This window comes from Apostichopus japonicus, chromosome 18 (genome assembly GCF_037975245.1).
Source record: "Apostichopus japonicus isolate 1M-3 chromosome 18, ASM3797524v1, whole genome shotgun sequence".
Classification (NCBI taxonomy): Eukaryota; Metazoa; Echinodermata; class Holothuroidea; order Aspidochirotida; family Stichopodidae; genus Apostichopus; species Apostichopus japonicus.
In genome coordinates, this window is record NC_092578.1 from 12,318,836 (window position 1) to 12,338,929 (window position 20,094).

Sequence of the window (20,094 nt, forward strand, 5' to 3'; positions counted from 1 at the left end):
AATTATCGGGGGACATTTGGTAGGTCAAACTACGCTACGCGCCACCATGGTTGGCGCGGAGCGTAATGGAGAAAATTTTGAAAATATGCCTCCCAGATTGCAGGAAATGGCACTTGCCGGGCTTGAAAGCAAGACCCCTGCCATGCCAGAGTAGTCACATTTAGCCTACTTGCCGTCATCATTATTGAAAATCATTGAAACATATACCTCCGAGATTTTTTTTTCTCCATTTTTTAGTCCTACTTTTTTTTGCGTCGTGAATATTGGTCCGGCGTTCGGCGGACCTGCCCGTACCGGCTCCGACGCCCTGAATTAAATAAATGTCATAAGAAAAAACAGAAAGCATTTCTTAATGTCAACAAATGGGTAATTCCAAAACCATGTGCAGTTGCCAACAAATTTCTATGACCTAGCACTGTCATCATGTCATGAATGCATGTACCCTATACAGTACAGGTGAAATGCTAATATTGTGTTTTTGTTCGTTTAATAATTGATTGCGTTTAAAAGATAAAGCCATGTTCCACGCCTTGCGTGTACTCGTAGTGTAAACGCAAATGTTCATGAGTGTAGCGTTTAGCTTATTACCCTCTTATTTAAAACACTAATATTCGATGAGGCATGATACAGACAATCAATTATCATATTTAATTATTACACCTATATGTAGTATACGTGTGCATCGGACAGATCGACAAGTGTGCATTAAAAAATGGGCAGATGTACGTTTCGGAGCCTTGGTAAATATTGGGGGGGCTTATCATGCTTTTGCCCCCTCAACTTTTTCATTGGGGGGGCTGAGCCCCCCCAAGCCCCCCCGGTTCCGCCGCCACTGCTTACAAGGCCTGGGAAGTGCCATTTCCAGCGATCTAGGAGGCATTTTCATCCAAAATTTTCTTGTACGCTTCGCGCCACCTCGTGGTGGCGCTACGCTTAGTAAGTTTGCAATGCCGAATCTACAGTTTCGCCCCTCCCTTGGCAAATTCCTGGCTACGCGCCTGCACCCTCCCTGCGTCCCGTCCGGGCATACGCTTGCCGAACACGTTGTCTGATCAAAATAAGGTAGGGTGCGGAGGGGGTGGTTGTGGTGGCAGTATACAACTTCTGGTTTGTACACCCACGTATCTCGCCTGCATACTCAGGTATCGTGACAATAAGTAGCTAGGGTCTCAACTGACGTTCGTAAAGTTTTACTGTAACTGTAAGTACCTGCCGTCGAATTTCAAGGTTCGTGTGTATTTTACGTTGATTTTAAACCGGCAGAAGTCATCGTTTCAAGTAACAGTTAATCTCTTTAACTTAGTTAGGAACGAACGTTAGACTAGCCTCAGTTAGGCTTGGACCGTACAATAACAATTACGTTGTAATTGCAGACCAAACGTTACTTGCTAGTTAGGCCTAACTTAGGCTACACTAGTAGTAGTACTACCTCTAACTTAAAGTCTATGCTAACCAATTACTATCCCAGCAGTAGTAGTAGGCCTAGTACTAGTACAATCTAGAGACAACTAAGTTACATTACCTGGCACGGTGTTACACACACATGATATCATTCACTGACTCAAATTTAATATTTATGGCGGTTTACAGTAACTTCTCATATCCCCTAAATTCACATAACATGTTAAGCCTAGGCTATACATGTAGCTGTACGGATTCTGTGTGGTTGCTGTAAGCTAGCGTTTAAAAGCGGTGATTGCATTTAGCGAGTTGGCGAGTAGATATTTAGTCACACTCTCCAAATGGTGAGTAGTTCTATAAATATTTGTCGAGACCTGCCAGGAGGTAACATAGGGTAATTTCGGAAGATCTCAGAAGTCAGAGTCGGATATGTAACTTGACAGAAATGTATGTATTATTTATAAACAGGTTAGGACGTGTAGAACTTAAAATAGAAGTTATTGCTTATCATTTCCCATGGCGTTCAAGATCTCTCAACATTACCGTAGGTCTAAGCTTGTTCAATAGGATCCAATTTTACCCTGTATCTATAGGCCTCTAGTCAAGTTACCTATTATGATGCAGGAACTAATATGACACATTTCTGGAAATTTTGTGATTATACCACAGCAATGGAAAGTAGCCCTAAGCCAAATTTGAAGTGTGCTAGCAATTTTCCCTAATGTGTTTATCACAAAAGTGAAGCCAACCGATGATGTAAATGTTTCAAACCTAGCCTATGTCTCGGTCATCACAATCAAAGTAACTTCTTTTGTATTACTGTAAGCTTACTTACATCTTACAGACTGTTATTTGTTTGTGTCCAATGTGAGGAATGAAAGTAATATCCTCATATTTTTCTTTGAAAAACTTTCTTAGTTTACTTGTTATATTTGCATCAACACAAAGGATAATATTTGAACTCATGTAAGATCATGCAAGTGAATTCTACACACACTCCTCTCTCATCAAGAAGAGTACTTCATAATGGGTCCGAGATGGAGCCATTTTATGTGGCATATTAGAACTAACAACTAGCAACGAAATGTTACCCACTGTTCTTAGGCTACTTGACACATGTCTGGTCTTGAAGCAATCAGAAAGCTTCTTTGAGGTACTTTCAGTCACATAAACTGAATAAGCTTTTAGTATCAGTAAAATGGAATATATACTGGACTTATACCTCCATTCTCATAATTATTGAAGATAGTGTTCAACCGATTATGCATAACAGAAAATACCGATTACCGATTATTTTTTCCATAATCGTACCGATTCCGATTCCGATTCCGATTATATGAAAATGAGAAAATATCCCGTATATACGAAATCGGCAATAAAGTTTGACAGAAACAATAATTGTTGTGATTTTCCCTGTTTCCTTTTGCTTCGTTGTTATACAAGGCTCTAAGGTATCATTTTGTATGTACCAAATTACCTCTGGAGTTTCTCGGAAAGAAAAAAAAGGTGTTTTTTTTAAATTTCCAAAATACGGAAATATGACATCCTACCTAGTCAGTACTGTGCTAAGCGAATGGCCTAACCACCTCGACGTGAATGTCACCTGTTAATGGCTTGAAATGGGCTAAGAATAGTTACTCAAAATATCCATCTCAAAAAGTATCTCAGACAAACCATCCATCTTCAATCTTTACCAAAGTGTAAATTTTAATGACATGTTGCTTTCATTCCGACATTATTTTCTACTTATTTTCAGTATTATACTGTTTATGAACAAATAGAAATGTTACGAACTTCAAGTTAAACATACCTATTCGTTACCTATTTAACTCTATTCAGGTTTCATTTAGAAAATGTAAGCTTAGGCCAATCAAACTGAAAAGCAAATTGTACCATCGTAACTTGTTTAAAATTACTCTAAAATGTAATACCAGATTGATGTAAAGAAATAATAACAACAAGAAACTACTCCAATATAAAATATAACATTCCCTCTATAAGACATATCACTTACAGTACCTTCCAAACAAATGCCGATTTTCCAGCAAATTGAAAGTTTGCTACGCATTTTTTTTTTTTTTTTGCAAACCGATGGTTAGGCTACATTTCTCATTGACTTAGTGTGGTTGTTAGGCTAACATGTGGTCGAAGATTGCAGTTTCCGTGGATATTTTTATTTTTTATTTGCGACACAACTAGAGCGAATAAACAGATGGCAAGGTTAGATTTCCATGCAGTTGACTTAGTGTGAAGTAAGGCTACCATGTGGTCGGAGATTTGTGAGGATTTTAGGTTATTTTCGCTGGTACTGAAATTGCTTCATGCACGCCGTAATTTTCCACGGTAACTTCCCGGGGATTGTGCGCGACCCTACCGCACTGCTTCAAATTTGATGCGGAATGTGAAAACTGTTTGCGCGATTCGCGCTGCAACTGCAATTCCTAGCTAACGCAAACGCATGTCACAATTAATTTTACACAGACACCTGATATAACGAGGGCGATTTTCTTATATTTCTTTTTCACACTCGTAATTGGGCTTTAGGAGGGCTTTTTAGCACATCGCTCCCGCTAATTTCCGACCCTGTCAAGCACATTCGTTAATTCGCGAAATTGGTATTGCTGCTATGCTTACTGTGCCAAGAAATTTGAAGTCACTAACCACGAGGGAAGCAAAATCGGCGACCCTGGCAGCGTAAATTGATGAAAGTATACACTGTGAAAGACGTATAGAGGGTGTCTTATTTTAATATTTCGTAGTAAAAGAACAAACCTAATACATCAGTTGATATTTTCAACTTCCATTTGTTTTTGAATAATGATATTTTCACCTTCCATATGTTTTTGAATAATCGGTATGAAATAACTGGTATTCCACGTAATTTTTACCGATTCCGATTATGTTCCGATTATGCAATATTCGTACCGATTCCGATTCCGATTAGGTTAATCGGTTGAACACTAATTGAAGACAAGATCTTTCTAAACATATTTTCACAACTAGCACATAGATTGAGATATGTTATATTGCTATACAAAGTCTTTGGAGATCTGTAAACATAATAGATCAAGCACAATTAAGACCCTGAGCAGACTCTACAGCACTGTTAGGACCGATATGACAGTGCCCTCTGCATAATGGCAGAGAGCCAGCATGCTATGTAAAATTTAGTATACATGTAGTTAGGCTTGGCTTAAGCTGAGTGAATTCTGTGTATTTGCCAAATACTGTCTAAGTTGATGTTTGGCCTATTTGATGAGTCATTACATGAGGTAATGCTCAATATGTATACAGTACAGTACTAGGCCAAGGAAATCATTTATCCAGTAAGGCACAGCAAAATGCTCTGCAAAACTGGCAAAATACTATACAAATTTAAAGTTGTATAGCAGTTTTATACACAGGAATCATTTATTTTTACACTAAGCAGCTGCATCGTTCATTTCAGAACATGTGACTGCTAAGCATCTTGAAATGACCCTGCTTTGTATTGTTTTAAATTTCATTTTTTTTGGCCAATTTTCTGCAGGATATTGAAACGTGAAGAGTTCTCAATGAGTGCCGATACTGAAGGTGAGATAAGTATGGCAAATGCTGGTACAGAGCCCTGTGACATACCGTCCGTCACCAGCGTCCCTGCAGATATTCTGCCAGACACTGCCAGTATGTCACCACCAAGTTCATCAGAAGTTGGAAGTCCCAGTAGTAACTTAGCAGCCAGGAGGAGTCGTCAAGCTAGTAGAGACTACACACTGGCTGAAAGAGATGCCCTTAGTCAGGTTGCAATGGACGTAAGTACCAGCTATGTCTCCATAGTTGTCAGTGTGTGACCCTTATAAGGTTCAGTAGTAGAAGCCTGTTTCAGCTATATCTACATTTCATATAGCCAAGAATGGTTAATATTTGAAATATTCATTGAGAGTGTTATGCATATAAAGGGAATATTGTTTATTTAGTATGTCCTGGAATGTAGTTTTCCTGCATTAAAGGGCTTTTGTTGGCAAAACTACGTTGGTACTGTAATAAATACCTCCAGAGATAATTCAAAATGAAAATGTTACTGAATTAAAATTAAATCAAACAATTAAAACAAGCATTGGCCTGAAATTTGTGATATCTCATTGTTGATTATTGATGCTAACCACAAGACATTTGTGTAGTCCTGTCTTTAAACAAAGACTGCACAGTAAACGTGGAAAAATGTTCAAGTATTTTGATTAAATTTGATAATAACAATAATAATAATAAAGTAGAATAAAAAGGGATGCTCATGGGACAGTGAAACAGCAGTAAGAAAGGGCAAAGCAAGTAACAGATGAGAAATGAAACAAAGTTGTCAAGGGCAACCAGCTACTTTTAATTGACAGTATTAATTTAAATGGTTTCCAATTGATTTGTGATAGCAACAAATTTCTGGACAGGGTTTCTAAGCTGTTGTGTTTATGTCTGCAGCAACATGACAATCAGTTCAGAAGGAACGGTAAATGTGCAAACGTTGAAACCTTTTGCAATTTTGCGAGCTATTGTTCATTTTACCTGATCTCATCTGATACATCAGGGTTACAATATAACATGTTTTGTGTGTGTTTATGTGCACTGAATATTCATGGAGTACACTAGTATGCATCTAGTCAGAAAATAGGCTGTGTAGAATGAAAGAGTTGTTTATAGCCAAAAAGTCTGGCATGAGAGAAGTCTGTAGCTGTCTAGTCACCAGAAGGGATTAGTTCTGAAGATGATGGACTCTAGATAGATAGAGTACAATGCTGACTGTTGTAAGTAGACAGGTAAGTTTTATCACTTCTAAGTATTCCTAAATGTGGAGTGTCTGTGGAAGCAGGTATCTACAAGTCAATCATGTGCAAACATCCTTCACAGTAAGGACCTACATAAATGGGCTGCCTGACATTTGTAGGTGGTTAGTAATGAGTTTTGCAAGGAGGAAACCGTACTACTTCATGATGACAATGCATTTTCTCTCCTTTGCAGCTCCCTCATCACTCCCCTCTGACTATACCCCATACCCCCCCCCCCCCCCCCGAGAGAGAGGTCATCTGACCATCATTAACATGGCACCAATGATACAAGTCACCACTACAACAAAATCTGATTTGAGTTTGGCTTAAACTGCAGTTTTGATTTTATAAGCCCTCTAAGCTAACATTGCAGTGATCTTTTTTGAATAGTTTGCTGGTTTAGATAAAACTTTGCTACAAATTGAGCTAGTGTAACTTTAGTATGTGTGCGAGACTTAAATGAGGGAAAGAATTATGTAATGAAGTTTTGTGATTCATGGTATTTTCTTTAGCATTTGAAGAAATTAATTTCCTTTTGTACAGAGCATTGTTCTATTATTTTGACAGTGGTAATACATTCAGATATAATGAAGTGCTATCACATAATGGTTGCCCCATGAGTTGAACATTCCATGTCAATGAGTAGCTGCTCTACATTCCTTGGGAGAAAGCCCAACAAGATTCTCTGTGTTATTGCACTTTGTGATCCTAACTGACATAATGTCACATAGCATTTGTACATACTGTACTGTAGTACATGTTTGTGTGTCCTCTCATTTGTACACAAAATTAATGTTGTGTGTGTCACACTGCAAAATGTAAACTAGATCTATTCTATGGTGTGTAGGTATTACAGTATTATGTGGCTACTATATGTATGTTACTAGACAGGCTTCACTGACACTAAATAGTGTGTAGTAATAAGGAATTTACTTCGATCCTCGCTTACCTATCTACTCACAATCTCAGCACTCTCGATGTGTTGAGTGAACTGGTAACCTTTAACACTACCGTATCATATTGCTACAAGTATTTCGTACTAGACAGGCTGCACTGCGACTCAATAGTATATAGTGCTGATGATATTATGTTACAGTTTTATATGGCTATGAATGTTGTACTAGTCGGACAACACTGTCATGCTACAATGTATAGTACTTATGATATTACATTTAATTACTCTGGCAGTACAAATCATGCCACACTGCACTCTTAATTTGAGAATGGTTATGTTACTGTGTGTGAAACTGATAGCCATTAACATTACAGGGTGTTATTGTAGAATAAAGGCACATTAGTTTAAAGTGAAACTTTGTTAGTTTCCATACAAGTAGATATGAAGTTGGTTAAAAAGAATTGTTTGTTCCCTTGCTAAGTTAATGGACAGGAGTCCCCTCCCTGTATCCCATACCAAGTTTAAGCCAATCATGAAAATCCTTTCCATTACATTGGAATGGAAAACCTTTGTTAAAGATGAATGACCAGGGCAATTTTAAGTTTATGGAATACTCCACTGTTACTATGCTTTGTGGACTGTGGAAAGTTGTAGAATTGGAGAGAGGAAGCATTGGGTTATGACCTGATCATACTGTAGGTCAAAGGGGTCATTAGGTTGACCTACTTTAGGTAGATAGAAAAATGCATTTGTTAAAAGAATAAAGATTAAATGTTGTTTGTTGGGGGTACTTTGAAAGTCCTGGATATGTCTACATGAGCGGTTAAGTGTGTTTATTGTGTAGTCCGCTATTAGCCACAAACTACAGTACGATTAGTTAAGTACTACAAGTTTTCACAGAGGTTCAGCTCTCCCTGAGACTGTAACTGTCCTCTCAACTTATTCAAACACAACCTTTTCTTCTCTGCTGAATAACAAACTCTGGCTTGGAATATAAGAAATTTGACACCAACAAAATGGCTTATGTTTCATGAAAAGAATAGCATCTGTAATATCTTTTGTCGTGTGTGCTGGTAGTATGAGCTGTATGACTGGTTATTCTCAACACATGAACGTATTAGTACAAAGACGTTAATATTTTCATGCTAGAGCTATATTTGGAAGACACTCTTTGCTGGTATTGAATATATATATATCAGCATTGTTTAGCATACTCTGCATACAGTATATCTTAATGTATGCCATATTTGGCAATGAATGTTTTGATATTTCTTTGTGACTCACTTTTTCTAAATTGAAAACAGTAATTATACAAAAATGAAAAGAAGTATTGACATGTTCTTGGAAGAATCAGAATAGGTATTGCCAAATAGCCATAGTAAAGTACCTACAGATAATAATGCTTGGACCTGCTTCAAGCATATCCATGCAGAAATAAACTTATTAATCCAGCAGCAATAATAATAATAAGACACCTTGTTGTATTTTGCTGAGGTAGTGGTACACAGTTTTTGTTTACTTAAACTGTACACTTACCTATGGTCTATACCTTTGTGTGTCATACCTCAGTGTTGATTGTTGGTTCAGATTCTTCAGAAATTATTAAGGAATAAATCTTCTAATTGTTTCTTCTTTCTCATCACTAAGTCAATTGATGACGACACTTTGCTACATAATAAGTACTTGGGAAGTTTGTGATACACTGATTTCCTTTGCAATAAACCTATGCAAATTCCCATCACACATGTATGTTTTCATACGTACCACATCACCTCACCAGGCTGAAGTGTATTTCAAACTAATTTCAAACACAGTGATCATTGTCTATACTTACAAGTCATAAAACTCTTGGTTATTTCTTGGTTATTAACATTAATAGTTAACATTCTCCCCTAAGCCTACTGTATGTAGGAGTGTCATAAAGAGCCCAGTTAACTATCGTAGATGGTATTTCCAGATGACTGGCCATCTGCCCACTCTGTTTCTTCTCCAAAGTTACTCGTCTACCGTTGCAATAATCTCCAATCCACGTCAGTCCACAAGTTTGTGCTCATTAAAGCGGTCTCTTATACAGATAATAAACAAACCTAAGATTGCCTAAATCTTAGAGCTAGGGAGGGTTTTGTTGATTCTTGTGATGATCAGATAAGTATGTTATCTCATCTTGAAGCAGCCAGCACAGACTTACATGAGGCTTTGTCTATGCTGGCCTACTACTCACTGTATCAGGCTGCTACCACTCTACCATTCCTCCTCTCTGATTGATGTGCTCGATCAGAAGTGTGATAAATACAGCAGAGCAGACGAAGACAACTACGGAGAAAGAGCCTTTTACAGCTCTTGTCTGCTCCTGCTTCTGCTGTATTTGGTGCTAATTGGAAAGATTGTTCTCCAGGATTCATTGCTTTGTGTCCAAGTGTATAACTTGAGTGTGCAATACATGGATATGTGCTTTGTTATATCTTAGGAACAGCTTTTATCAACCTTGTGGTATTTTGAGAATCTTTTCCTTTTTCATATGGAATTACTTGGAAATAGCAATTAACCACCTAGATTTCTTCTCTTTAGGACAATTTTTTCAGATGGAACATATATGCACAGTCATTATGTGTGCGCAGAAACTACACGTTCGTGCTCAAATCACAGATTGTCAATAACCAGTCAATTTAGTTTCAGTTGGTTCAATACTTAACTGATGAAATATTAATTATTGACAAGAAATCTTCTTTTTTTTGGAAATCCTTTCATGGAAATTTCCTCAATTTGTGGGTATTACTTCACTATTTTTATGTGTGAGATTTAACACAGAGTATACTTCATGTAATTCTCTATATGCCTTTGTTGTAGAGACAAGTGTCTGTGTTTCCTGTAGGTCTTCAAGTATCAATAGAAACTAAAAGTTACAATTGATTATCATTTTTGTTACACTAACAGATGATTTATGCTTCATCATATACTAGAGTACTGGCTAAAATTAAGCAGTCCATTGCCAAACAGTGGATGACTGAGACCTCCATTGATTATGACAGGATGGCTACTGCTTGGTAGTTCAGTTATATATTTAACAAGAACAACAGTCCCTCTGTGCTTACATGTTCCACTCTTATCTACTGTACTGTACTTATATCACTCTGTACATTAGGGAATAATGCAGCCTTCAAATATAGCAGTATTGTACACTTGAAGGCTCTGAACTCTGCCTCATATGAAATACTACGAGTCCTGCTTTGTTAAGCAATAAATACAGTACTGCCCATCTTTGGACTTGTATAGCAATGTCACCATTTCTGCTTTGTGAGACGGCCGGGCCGGATAAATTGTCTGTTGCACATGATGCATATATCTAATTGTTACCGTACGTAGCTAAAGATGTCAATATTTCTGAAGCTTTTAGGCAGATTTTAAATGATTAAAATTAGATGATAAAGCACACTTAATAAATCAGAGATATAATACTGTACTTGTAGATGTAGCATTCCATACATTAGCATATTAGAAAACATTGAAAGTTTCATGTCCAATATAATGTGTTGTGATAAACAATGTGATAAACAATATATGTTGTCTCTAAGAATTGTATTAAAGTATGTCTTAAACAGTGATGCATAGAAATGAACTTAAGACCCAGAGCTTTGTAAGCAACTGTGCTGTAATGCTTCAATTGCAATTGCTGGTGAATGAGTGTAGATGATCATTATGAGAAACAGTTGATATGCTTTAGTCTTGAGGCTGTTGCCAGTGTCAGTCTAACAAATTAGGCTTTGCTCTCTATTCTAAGAATGGAACTTCAGTCAGAAAATATATTTTGATTCAAACTATTGACAGTGATTCTTAGTTTCCAAATGGTTCCAAGTTCTCTGCTGAAATTAAATTAACCTAAAAAGGTCATAATATACAGTAGCCTTATACTGTAGCTAAGTATTGATTCGTTGATATTGTTGATGCAAAAATTAAAATAGTCAGTGAGGTTTGAAACTTCAAGAAAAACACTGTATAGAGTGTTTAAAAGTAGCTTAGAAGTTTAGTAACAGTAACTTCAGTGTAAGCCTATTAGATGTGATTCTTGAAACCCAAAGAAACCATGAATGCTGCTTAAACGTAACTGGGATTATTTTTTTATGATTTGCACTATAATTTGCATCATTATTTAAATATATATGTTATTCTTTGCATTTTCAATGTTTAGTGTTGGCTCTCAAAGAACTCCCCCATAGAAATATAATACCACTGTATTCCCTGATGATTTACATCATATTACCATGTCCCTCAGACTGAAATTATTTTAAGAACCTGCACAAGTCAGTCTTGTTGTTAATGATACGTGAGTCATTGATGACTGGTGAAGATCATGTATCAGTGTGAATGTGCTTCTCAGACTCCTATCAATATCATGACGTCCTTGTTGATGAATGAGGCCCTTATGTACACACTACTCTCACTACTAACATGTAATGTAGTGTTGTTGACTTACAGTATATCTGAAAGAGAAGTTACTCCCTGAGATGAGTAACTTATAGTAGACAGGGTTTGTCCAAGTTATATTCATAAAAGTCATAAAAGACTTGAGTTACCAATGTTGACTTTCCAGATGCAAGGGCTTGAAAATTCAGGTATGAAATTCCAGGGAACCAATCACCTCTGTGACATGCAACTGAAATTTGTTGAATTTGCTACAATTTTAGTGGTTTCGTACTGAAGGCTTCCAAACTACACCAGGACCTGATGTAACTGGGCACAAGGTGTACAAATAAAACCAAACCAAACAAGATGTACAGGTAATGTGTGGAACACAAACTATTATGTGTGGATTAAACTAGTTTATAACATGCTTATTAACAGCAACACAATGGTTATATATCCACACACAGTAGATCTCGTAGCTTGATCCAATTAAATGTATGGCTTTCCAGAGTGAAAACTTAAGTTGCAGACTTAAATTTAAAAAATGCAGCTTTGGCAGCTCTAATTAATGTGACCTCTAGGAAGTATTAATATGATGATACCTTCTTTTAGTTTTGCTTTCAATATCACTTTCAATCTCTTTATCCATCCATTCTCTTTCCCCCCCCCCCCCCCCCCCAACCTTACCTCAGGAATAGATCACTACACCGAAAGATAGGAATTATGTAGATATTGTCACCTATTGATGTTTTTGTTTTTATCATTATGACTAGTACCCAATACATCTCTTCCTGTGTTTTGGTTACTGTGTACTATTTACAAGTTGAGATGAGCCTGGAACAAAGCAACTTGATCAAAATTCGTTTACTCTTACTAATTAATATATTAATAGTCCGAACCCTTCTGAAATCAATTACTTTAAACTCTTGTCTAAATTGTAAAAATAACCATGTCCAGGGATGAGTTTGTGTTGCCTTAACACTTGAGTCACTTGCAAGCACAGCTGAGTATTATAATGTACACCTAGATTGGGAAGTGCCTGAATACTTCGCTTTCATAATTAGAAAGTAGCACACTCTTGAATCTATGAGCACTAGAAACATTTCATTGGTGTTTGTGAGTACTAGCAATATTATTTCAAGCAGGGAACTCCCTGTTTGAAGCAGTGCATGACGAGTGAAATCTGCATAATGACAGTCCTAACAGTTCTATGTATTGTACTGTTCATCTCAATGCCAGTACATATTGTACAGTATCTTCCTGGTTATAACAGAAGATTGGTGTTAGGTTCAACTGTGTTGTAATAGGTGGGTAGGGAATACAGTACTTATTTAAGAAGTCCATCTCAGATTGCAAAACAGAGTAGGTTAGATTTAGTTACTGGAGCCTTGACTGGAATGGCTCTTGATTTCATTATACAGCCAGGAACGTGTGTTGTAGCCCTATATCGTACTGTATGGCTTGGTTGGCTCTGTGGAGGGATAATTAAATCTAGGTCCTCAGGACTATTACTTTAATTGCCATTATTCGTTCATTAGTCTGCTGAGTCCACATGTGTGCAGTCTGGTGAAAGTGATAGGCATGCAATACATGACAGGTTTACCTAATGACTTCATCATCTGTAGATAATAGTAACCCTTGAGCCATTGGAGTAAGGACAGCTGCTAGTAGCTTCTACTGGATAGTAAGAATCAATGATTCTTTCAGCCTTGGAATAAAAGATATTGGACTTGAGCAGCTACTTGTATCTATACAGAACTGTGCCAAACATGCACCAATGAACTACTCATCCTGTTGCAGTTTCTATTCAATATTGTGTCTGTGAAAGGACATAACAGCAGAGTTGTAACAGTGAAATATTCCTTTTTTGTGTAGAAAGTGTTTCTAAGCCTAGTCACAATGTGTCTCAGGGGTCTTTTGGAGTTCCTCACACATTTCACAAATTATGGAAATGTACAAGTAAGTTCAGATTTCTTCAAATCGTTTTCTCCTTGTCATATATTTTTCTATTGATTATAAATTTGTAGGATACACATTACAATGTAGGAGTCTGTCTTGCAGTATAACTCTTGAAAAGAAAGTTTATGTGCCATGGAAATATTATGTTTAACCATGGATGATATGAAGATGAGTTTTTCAGTTATATAGAATGGAATGGTAACTACCATATTAATAAGCATTGGTTTAATAATGAAGAGACCTCTGTGTTGAATACTCCTAGTTGGATTCAAGTGAACACATATTTTGAACATTGTTCTGTACATTTTGGTATACTTGCTGAATACTATGGACAACTAAAAGCAGAATGCTCCCTTAACATCAGGTGTATGTGTCTGATAAAAGTGCAAGAGTTTTAAGACATTTTGAAATTATTTACTGTGTGGTCTGCATAGAGTGCTCCTCGGTCTTCTCTTAGTGCATTTAGTTCTTATAACTATTGCAAGACAACAGTTGTGACAGGACACAAATAGATTGGACTGCAAAAATAATGAAAAGCCATCACTACAGTATGTACAGTTATTACCCATACTAAGAAGGGAGTTGTTATAACAACTCCCTATACTAAGCTGCTCAAGATCTTTGTCAGAAGTGTGGTACTGTACCTTCCTTTGACCTTTCTACCATGTAACCGAAACGTTGTGAAATGTGTGAAGGTAGTCACAGTGTTTTTAGGAGTAAGATTTGCCTGGCAGACTCCCCACCATGCTCATGCCAAGTTATGGCATCAATTCACAGCTGATCATGACATATCACAAACCAGCACAGTGACAGCAAACTTCACTACGCCCTACCTGCCCTACCTCTGAAGTCAATAATAATGTTTGTATACATAGTGTGTGTCCATAGTGGTAGGTTGCTATCAATAATGAGAGCTCTTGCAGATTTTACAGTTTGTGCACATTTTATTGCTCATTGTCAATGTGAGAGTATGTAAAGATGTAGACTTTCTGTAGGCTTAGTGTCATGTACATATCAATGTGTTTTTTATTTTGTTGATGCAAATTTATAAAACAAATGCATTGTGTTCACATGTGGATGATTACTTTAGGTCCTAATTATGAAGGGAATGGTTACATAGATCGGGTTATGGAAGCATTCAGTGTAATGTAAATTGACATTACTTTTAAACTATCTGTACCTAACAAAAAGCTATTAAAAGTACCTGCTGACAGTTACAGATAATTACTTTTATTTTAGCAGGTGCCAGGCAGCACAAGTTTTCCTAGACTGGTGACTATTTGCTATTGTTGGAGAATAACTAACTTTACTATAGAAAACTTGAATACTCTGAATCTTTAAATTAACTTCACTCCTTCCTTACCTGTCTCCTTACAATCCCAGTACTCTTGTTATACCATGCCTAGAGTGAACTGGTGATCTGTTTAGCCCTTGTACACCCTCTATGATAGGTAAGCTCATCACTCGTAAATGTCTAAAACCTGGAAAGCTTGGGCAATTAGGGATCAAAATTTGTGCAATCAAGGGCGTGCCTGTCTTACTGCACCATGTCGAAAACTATTAAAGCAGCACAAACAATGCACTAATTCTGTACAGTTTCATTTGCATTGGTTCAACTTTAGTTACAAGAGATATTGATGCTGGTTAATATAAAATGTTAATGCTATCTGGTTAAATGATCTCTCTTTTATCCCAAGAGGGTGTTACAGTCTGGGAATATTCTTATTTCAATATCTGAGTATTAATTTATATTATTCCTAGTTGACATGTTGACCCCTGCTGGATTTAAGGACAATTTAGTCCCAGGATCTTATATTTACATTATAAACATTTAATGCTGTTATGTCAGGAAGATGATGTGTGTGGGTTGATATCAGTTGTACAGTAGCAGAGCTCTTGGTAATCATTGGGGCAAACTTGACATATAGAACTGATTCTGCTCTTCAATGTCTACATGATGAAACAAAATTGGCTGCAAAACTAAAAAGTTCTCAACATTATTGTCATTGTGAACAAGCAAATTTGCAATGTATAGAATAAATGTTAAGTTTGGTCATCAGAAACATCATTTAGAAACAATTATACAGGAGATATTATGGGGATTGGGGGTGACTGGATGATGGAGCTCACCTGGTAGAAGAAATCAAAGAAAAATGCCTTTAAATGCTGGATCAGAATATTTGATACAAAAGTTGAAATTGGGGGGGGGGGGGGAGAATCAAGGTTCAATATACTTCCTGAAATCCAATTCTTTAGTCATCAAGCTTTATAAGATTCCTTTTAATACAAGTTTGCAAACAAACATTTTCTTGAAAGCTTGAATTATGTACAGTAGACAGTGCACTAGGGTTTTACTTGTGCTGTATACTGAATTCCCAGTCCAAATAGTATCATACAATAATATTGTTAATATACAAAGTATTACCTGTTTCACATAGTACCATACAATAATATTGTGTTATAATGTCAATATAATATGAAACATCCACAATAATATTGTTAATATACATGGTATTACCCGTTTCACATAGCATCATACAATAATATTGTATCATAATAATATAATGTAAAACATCCACAATAATATCGTTGCATATACGATTACATGGTACAATGATATATTATGATAACAAGTATACTATATATCTGTAATATTACAGTACAATAGTATTGTATACGAGCATGTAAATCGGCTGATACTGAAAGCGTAAACAACAATCACTGTTGTCTATAGATGACCTTTAGAGGAGAAGAGAGGAAAGGGAGAAGGAAATTCCAACAGAGATAACACCCAGAGAGCAAGCATGTACTGTGTGATCATATATAAATAGGTTGCTTGTAAATGGTCTGTTTAGCTGTTTGCATCACCAGTTAACCAGTAACCATTTAACCATCATTACTTATATCCTCCTGTACATCATTGAGACCAGTCTTTCATGATCTACTAGTATTAAAGTACTGTTACCTGCAACACACACCTCAATGCACACAGTATTACAGTGTAAAGCTAGCATCTATATTTGATATCACATAGTATTGCCATGGGTTTACTCTGCATCAGATGCTCTCACCTCCTCCCAGCAAAGCTGTCATCTCGGAGTGATGTGTTCAATTAGAGGCAGGTGATAACGGCAAAAGCAATGTTGACTGTAGGCTATGAGCATATAAGAATTGTAGTGATAGTAGATAGACCACATGGTTCAATGAAGATACTACACTATACTTGACTGTAGGCTATGAGCATAGAAGAATTGTAGTGATAGTTGATAGACCACATGGTTCAATGAAGATTTTACACTATACTTCACTTACAGAAGAGCACAAGTTGCATTGAAAAGTACAGAGATTACCGGGCAGCAAAAGTACATTTCATGTAGTGCATACTGTACAAACATTAACAGCAAAATCAATTTCATATTAAAATTTGAAACACATTCCAAGTAGGGCAGGCACGACTGTTTACTGTTCAAACATACATTCCCATGTTGGCAATGTTTGTAAAGGCAAATAATTTAGAAGTTGGTTGGTTTGTTTGGCAATATCCACTAATTTAACAATTATTATGCACACAACCTGAAACGTTGTTCAGTGGTCTTAAAATGTAATAATTGTAGTTCTCCCTCCCATGCCCCCATTCTCAGTCTCCTTGTTATCCCGGTACCCTCATAGATATATTCTCTTTTAAGTATTTTCAGATCGTTGTACCTACTTGATTCTGTCTGTCATGGCATTCTGTTGATGAGCAGTTGGACAAGTTATATATGAATGATCAAAATTGTTGCTACTGTATAAGAGGCTTAAACATGATCAAAATAGTCATCATTAGTCTATAGACAAAATAGACATATGTACGCTTGAAGCATTGGTATATTTCTTTGACGTATTCAGTCAGAAATCAGACTGCGACTTTTGACCGTTATTTTGCAATCTTTTAAACACTTGGCAAAAGTGGTGAAATGCATTATGGGAGCTCCAACCATTACTCGATTTCAGTACACTTCAGCTTGGATATCCTCTGAAAATCCGTTTTAATACATACTGTATTCATAAAGCAGCAGTAGTGTCAACTATATGTCATACTGCTTGACATCACACAGGAATGTAACACAGGGGAAACAATTTGAGTGCAAAATCCAAAAACCACATCATGATTGCCAAGCTTAGGCCAGTATCAAAATCAAGAGTGGTTAGTCCATGTTGATGGTATACCTCAAAGTTAGTGTTACATTGCCCAGATTATAAACAGATGGAACCTGTGTGATCTAAGCCAGAAGGTGACATCAAAGTTCAATAACAGAGTCAACCTCTATGAAATTCCTAGTTAAATGCCCTTTATGCTGGTGTACAATCTGCAGGTATCACAATAGAATAGTCATGGGCTTGTGATTCCATTCATATGTTCTGTAATGTATGTGCAAGCAAACCAGTGCTTCCTTACTGTATTTCCAGGTCATACAGTGCTATGGGTGCCATAACAATGACCATTGAAGTATGTCCATGGAGTAGAATGCTTCCTTATTTCTAGGTTATCAGTGCTATGGGTACCCTAACTATGACCATTGAAATATGTCCATGGAGTACAATGCTTCCTTATTCCAGGTCATCAGTGCTATGGGTGCCCTAACTATGACCATTGAAGTATGTCCATGGAGTAGAATGCTTCCTTATTTCTAGGTTATCAGTGCTATGGGTACACTAACTATGACCATTGAAGTATGTCCATGGAGTACAATGCTTCCTTATTCCAGGTCATCAGTGCTATGGGTACACTAACTATGACCATTGAAGTATGTCCACGGAGTAGAATGCTTCCTTATTTCTAGGTTATCAGTGCTATGGGTGCCATAACAATGACCATTGAAGTATGTCCATGGAGTACAATGCTTCCTTATTTCTAGGTTATCAGTGCTATGGGTACACTAACTATGACCATTGAAGTATGTCCATGGAGTAGAATGCTTCCTTATTTCTAGGTTATCAGTGCTATGGGTGCCATAACAATGACCATTGAAGTATGTCCATGGAGTACAATGCTTCCTTATTTCTAGGTTATCAGTGCTATGGGTACACTAACTATGACCATTGAAGTATGTCCATGGAGTAGAATGCTTCCTTATTTCTAGGTTATCAGTGCTATGGGTACACTAACTATGACCATTGAAGTATGTCCATGGAGTAGAATGCTTCCTTATTTCCAGGTCATCAGTGCTATGGGTACACTAACTATGACCATTGAAGTATGTCCATGGAGTAGAATGCTTCCTTATTTCTAGGTTATCAGTGCTATGGGTACACTAACTATGACCATTGAAGTATGTCCATGGAGTAGAATGCTTCCTTATTTCCAGGTCATCAGTGCTATGGGTGCCATAACAATGACCATTGAAGTATGTCCATGGAGTACAATGCTTCCTTATTTCCAGGTCATACAGTGCTATGGGTGCCCAAACTATGACCATTGAAGTATGTCCATGGAGTACAATGCTTCCTTATTTCCAGGTCATCAGTGCTATGGGTGCCATAACTATGACCATTGAAGTATGTCCATGGAGGACAGTGCTTCCTTATTTCCAGGTCATACAGTGCTATGGGTACACTAACTATGACCATGGAAGTATGTCCATGGAGTACAATGCTTCCTTATTTCCAGGTCATCAGTGCTATGGGTACACTAACTATGACCATTGAAGTATGTCCATGGAGTACAATGCTTCCTTATTTCTAGGTCATCAGTGCTATGGGTACACTAACTATGACCATTGAAGTATGTCCATGGAGTACAATGCTTCCTTATTTCTAGGTCATCAGTGCTATGGGTACACTAACTATGACCATTGAAGTATGTCCATGGAGTACAATGCTTCCTTATTTCTCGGTCATCAGTGCTATGGGTACACTAACTATGACCATTGAAGTATGTCCATGGAGTACAATGCTTCCTTATTTCTAGGTCATCAGTGCTATGGGTACACTAACTATGACCATGGAAGTATGTCCATGGAGTACAATGCTTCCTTATTTCTCGGTCATCAGTGCTATGGGTACACTAACTATGACCATTGAAGTATGTCCATGGAGTACAATGCTTCCTTATTTCTAGGTCATCAGTGCTATGGGTACACTAACTATGACCATTGAAGTATGTCCATGGAGTATAATGCTTCCTTATTTCTCGGTCATCAGTGCTATGGGTACACTAACTATGACCATGGAAGTATGTCCATGGAGTACAATGCTTCCTTATTTCTAGGTCATTAGTGCTATGGGTACACTAACTATGACAATTGAAGTATGTCCATGGAGTACAATGCTTCCTTAATTCCAGGTCATCAGTGCTCTGGGTGTTTTTTTTAAACCCTGCATCACATAGGAATGCTAACTATTGATTCAATCCTCTTGTCTGATGTCCATTGTCATACAAGTTAAAGCTATGTCAAAGGGTAACACTTCATATACAGTATATATGTCATGATGTAAACTGTCCTTTATTCTGTATGCATGTCCAACATCAAGGTAACTAAAACCATAATACATCAACAGGCAACCTAAAAAAAGTTACCATGCCAATGATAAAGTGTATGATTAGTTTAACTTGTGTACCATTTACCATTGCAAACTGAGTTTTATCTTCCAATGAATCAT

The 20,094-nt window shown here is 37.0% G+C and overlaps 1 protein-coding gene across 6 annotated transcripts in view; it reads left to right on the forward strand.

The window, feature by feature from the left end:
- Nucleotides 1-1,057: 1,057 nt before the first annotated feature.
- LOC139959043 (leucine-rich repeat flightless-interacting protein 2-like) overlaps nt 1,058-20,094 on the forward strand; it is a 41,454-nt gene continuing 22,417 nt past the window's right edge. For 4 of the 6 annotated variants that reach the window (XM_071956570.1, XM_071956572.1, XM_071956573.1 and 1 more), the window contains exons 1-2: nt 1,071-1,227; nt 4,931-5,192. In XM_071956570.1, coding sequence (XP_071812671.1) covers nt 4,956-5,192 — 237 coding nt within the window. In that variant the 5' untranslated portion in view covers nt 1,071-1,227; nt 4,931-4,955. Of the gene's footprint in view, nt 1,228-4,930; nt 5,193-12,766; nt 13,453-20,094 lie in introns of those variants that run through there. The other 2 variants (XM_071956571.1, XM_071956575.1) reach the window with 2 other exon arrangements.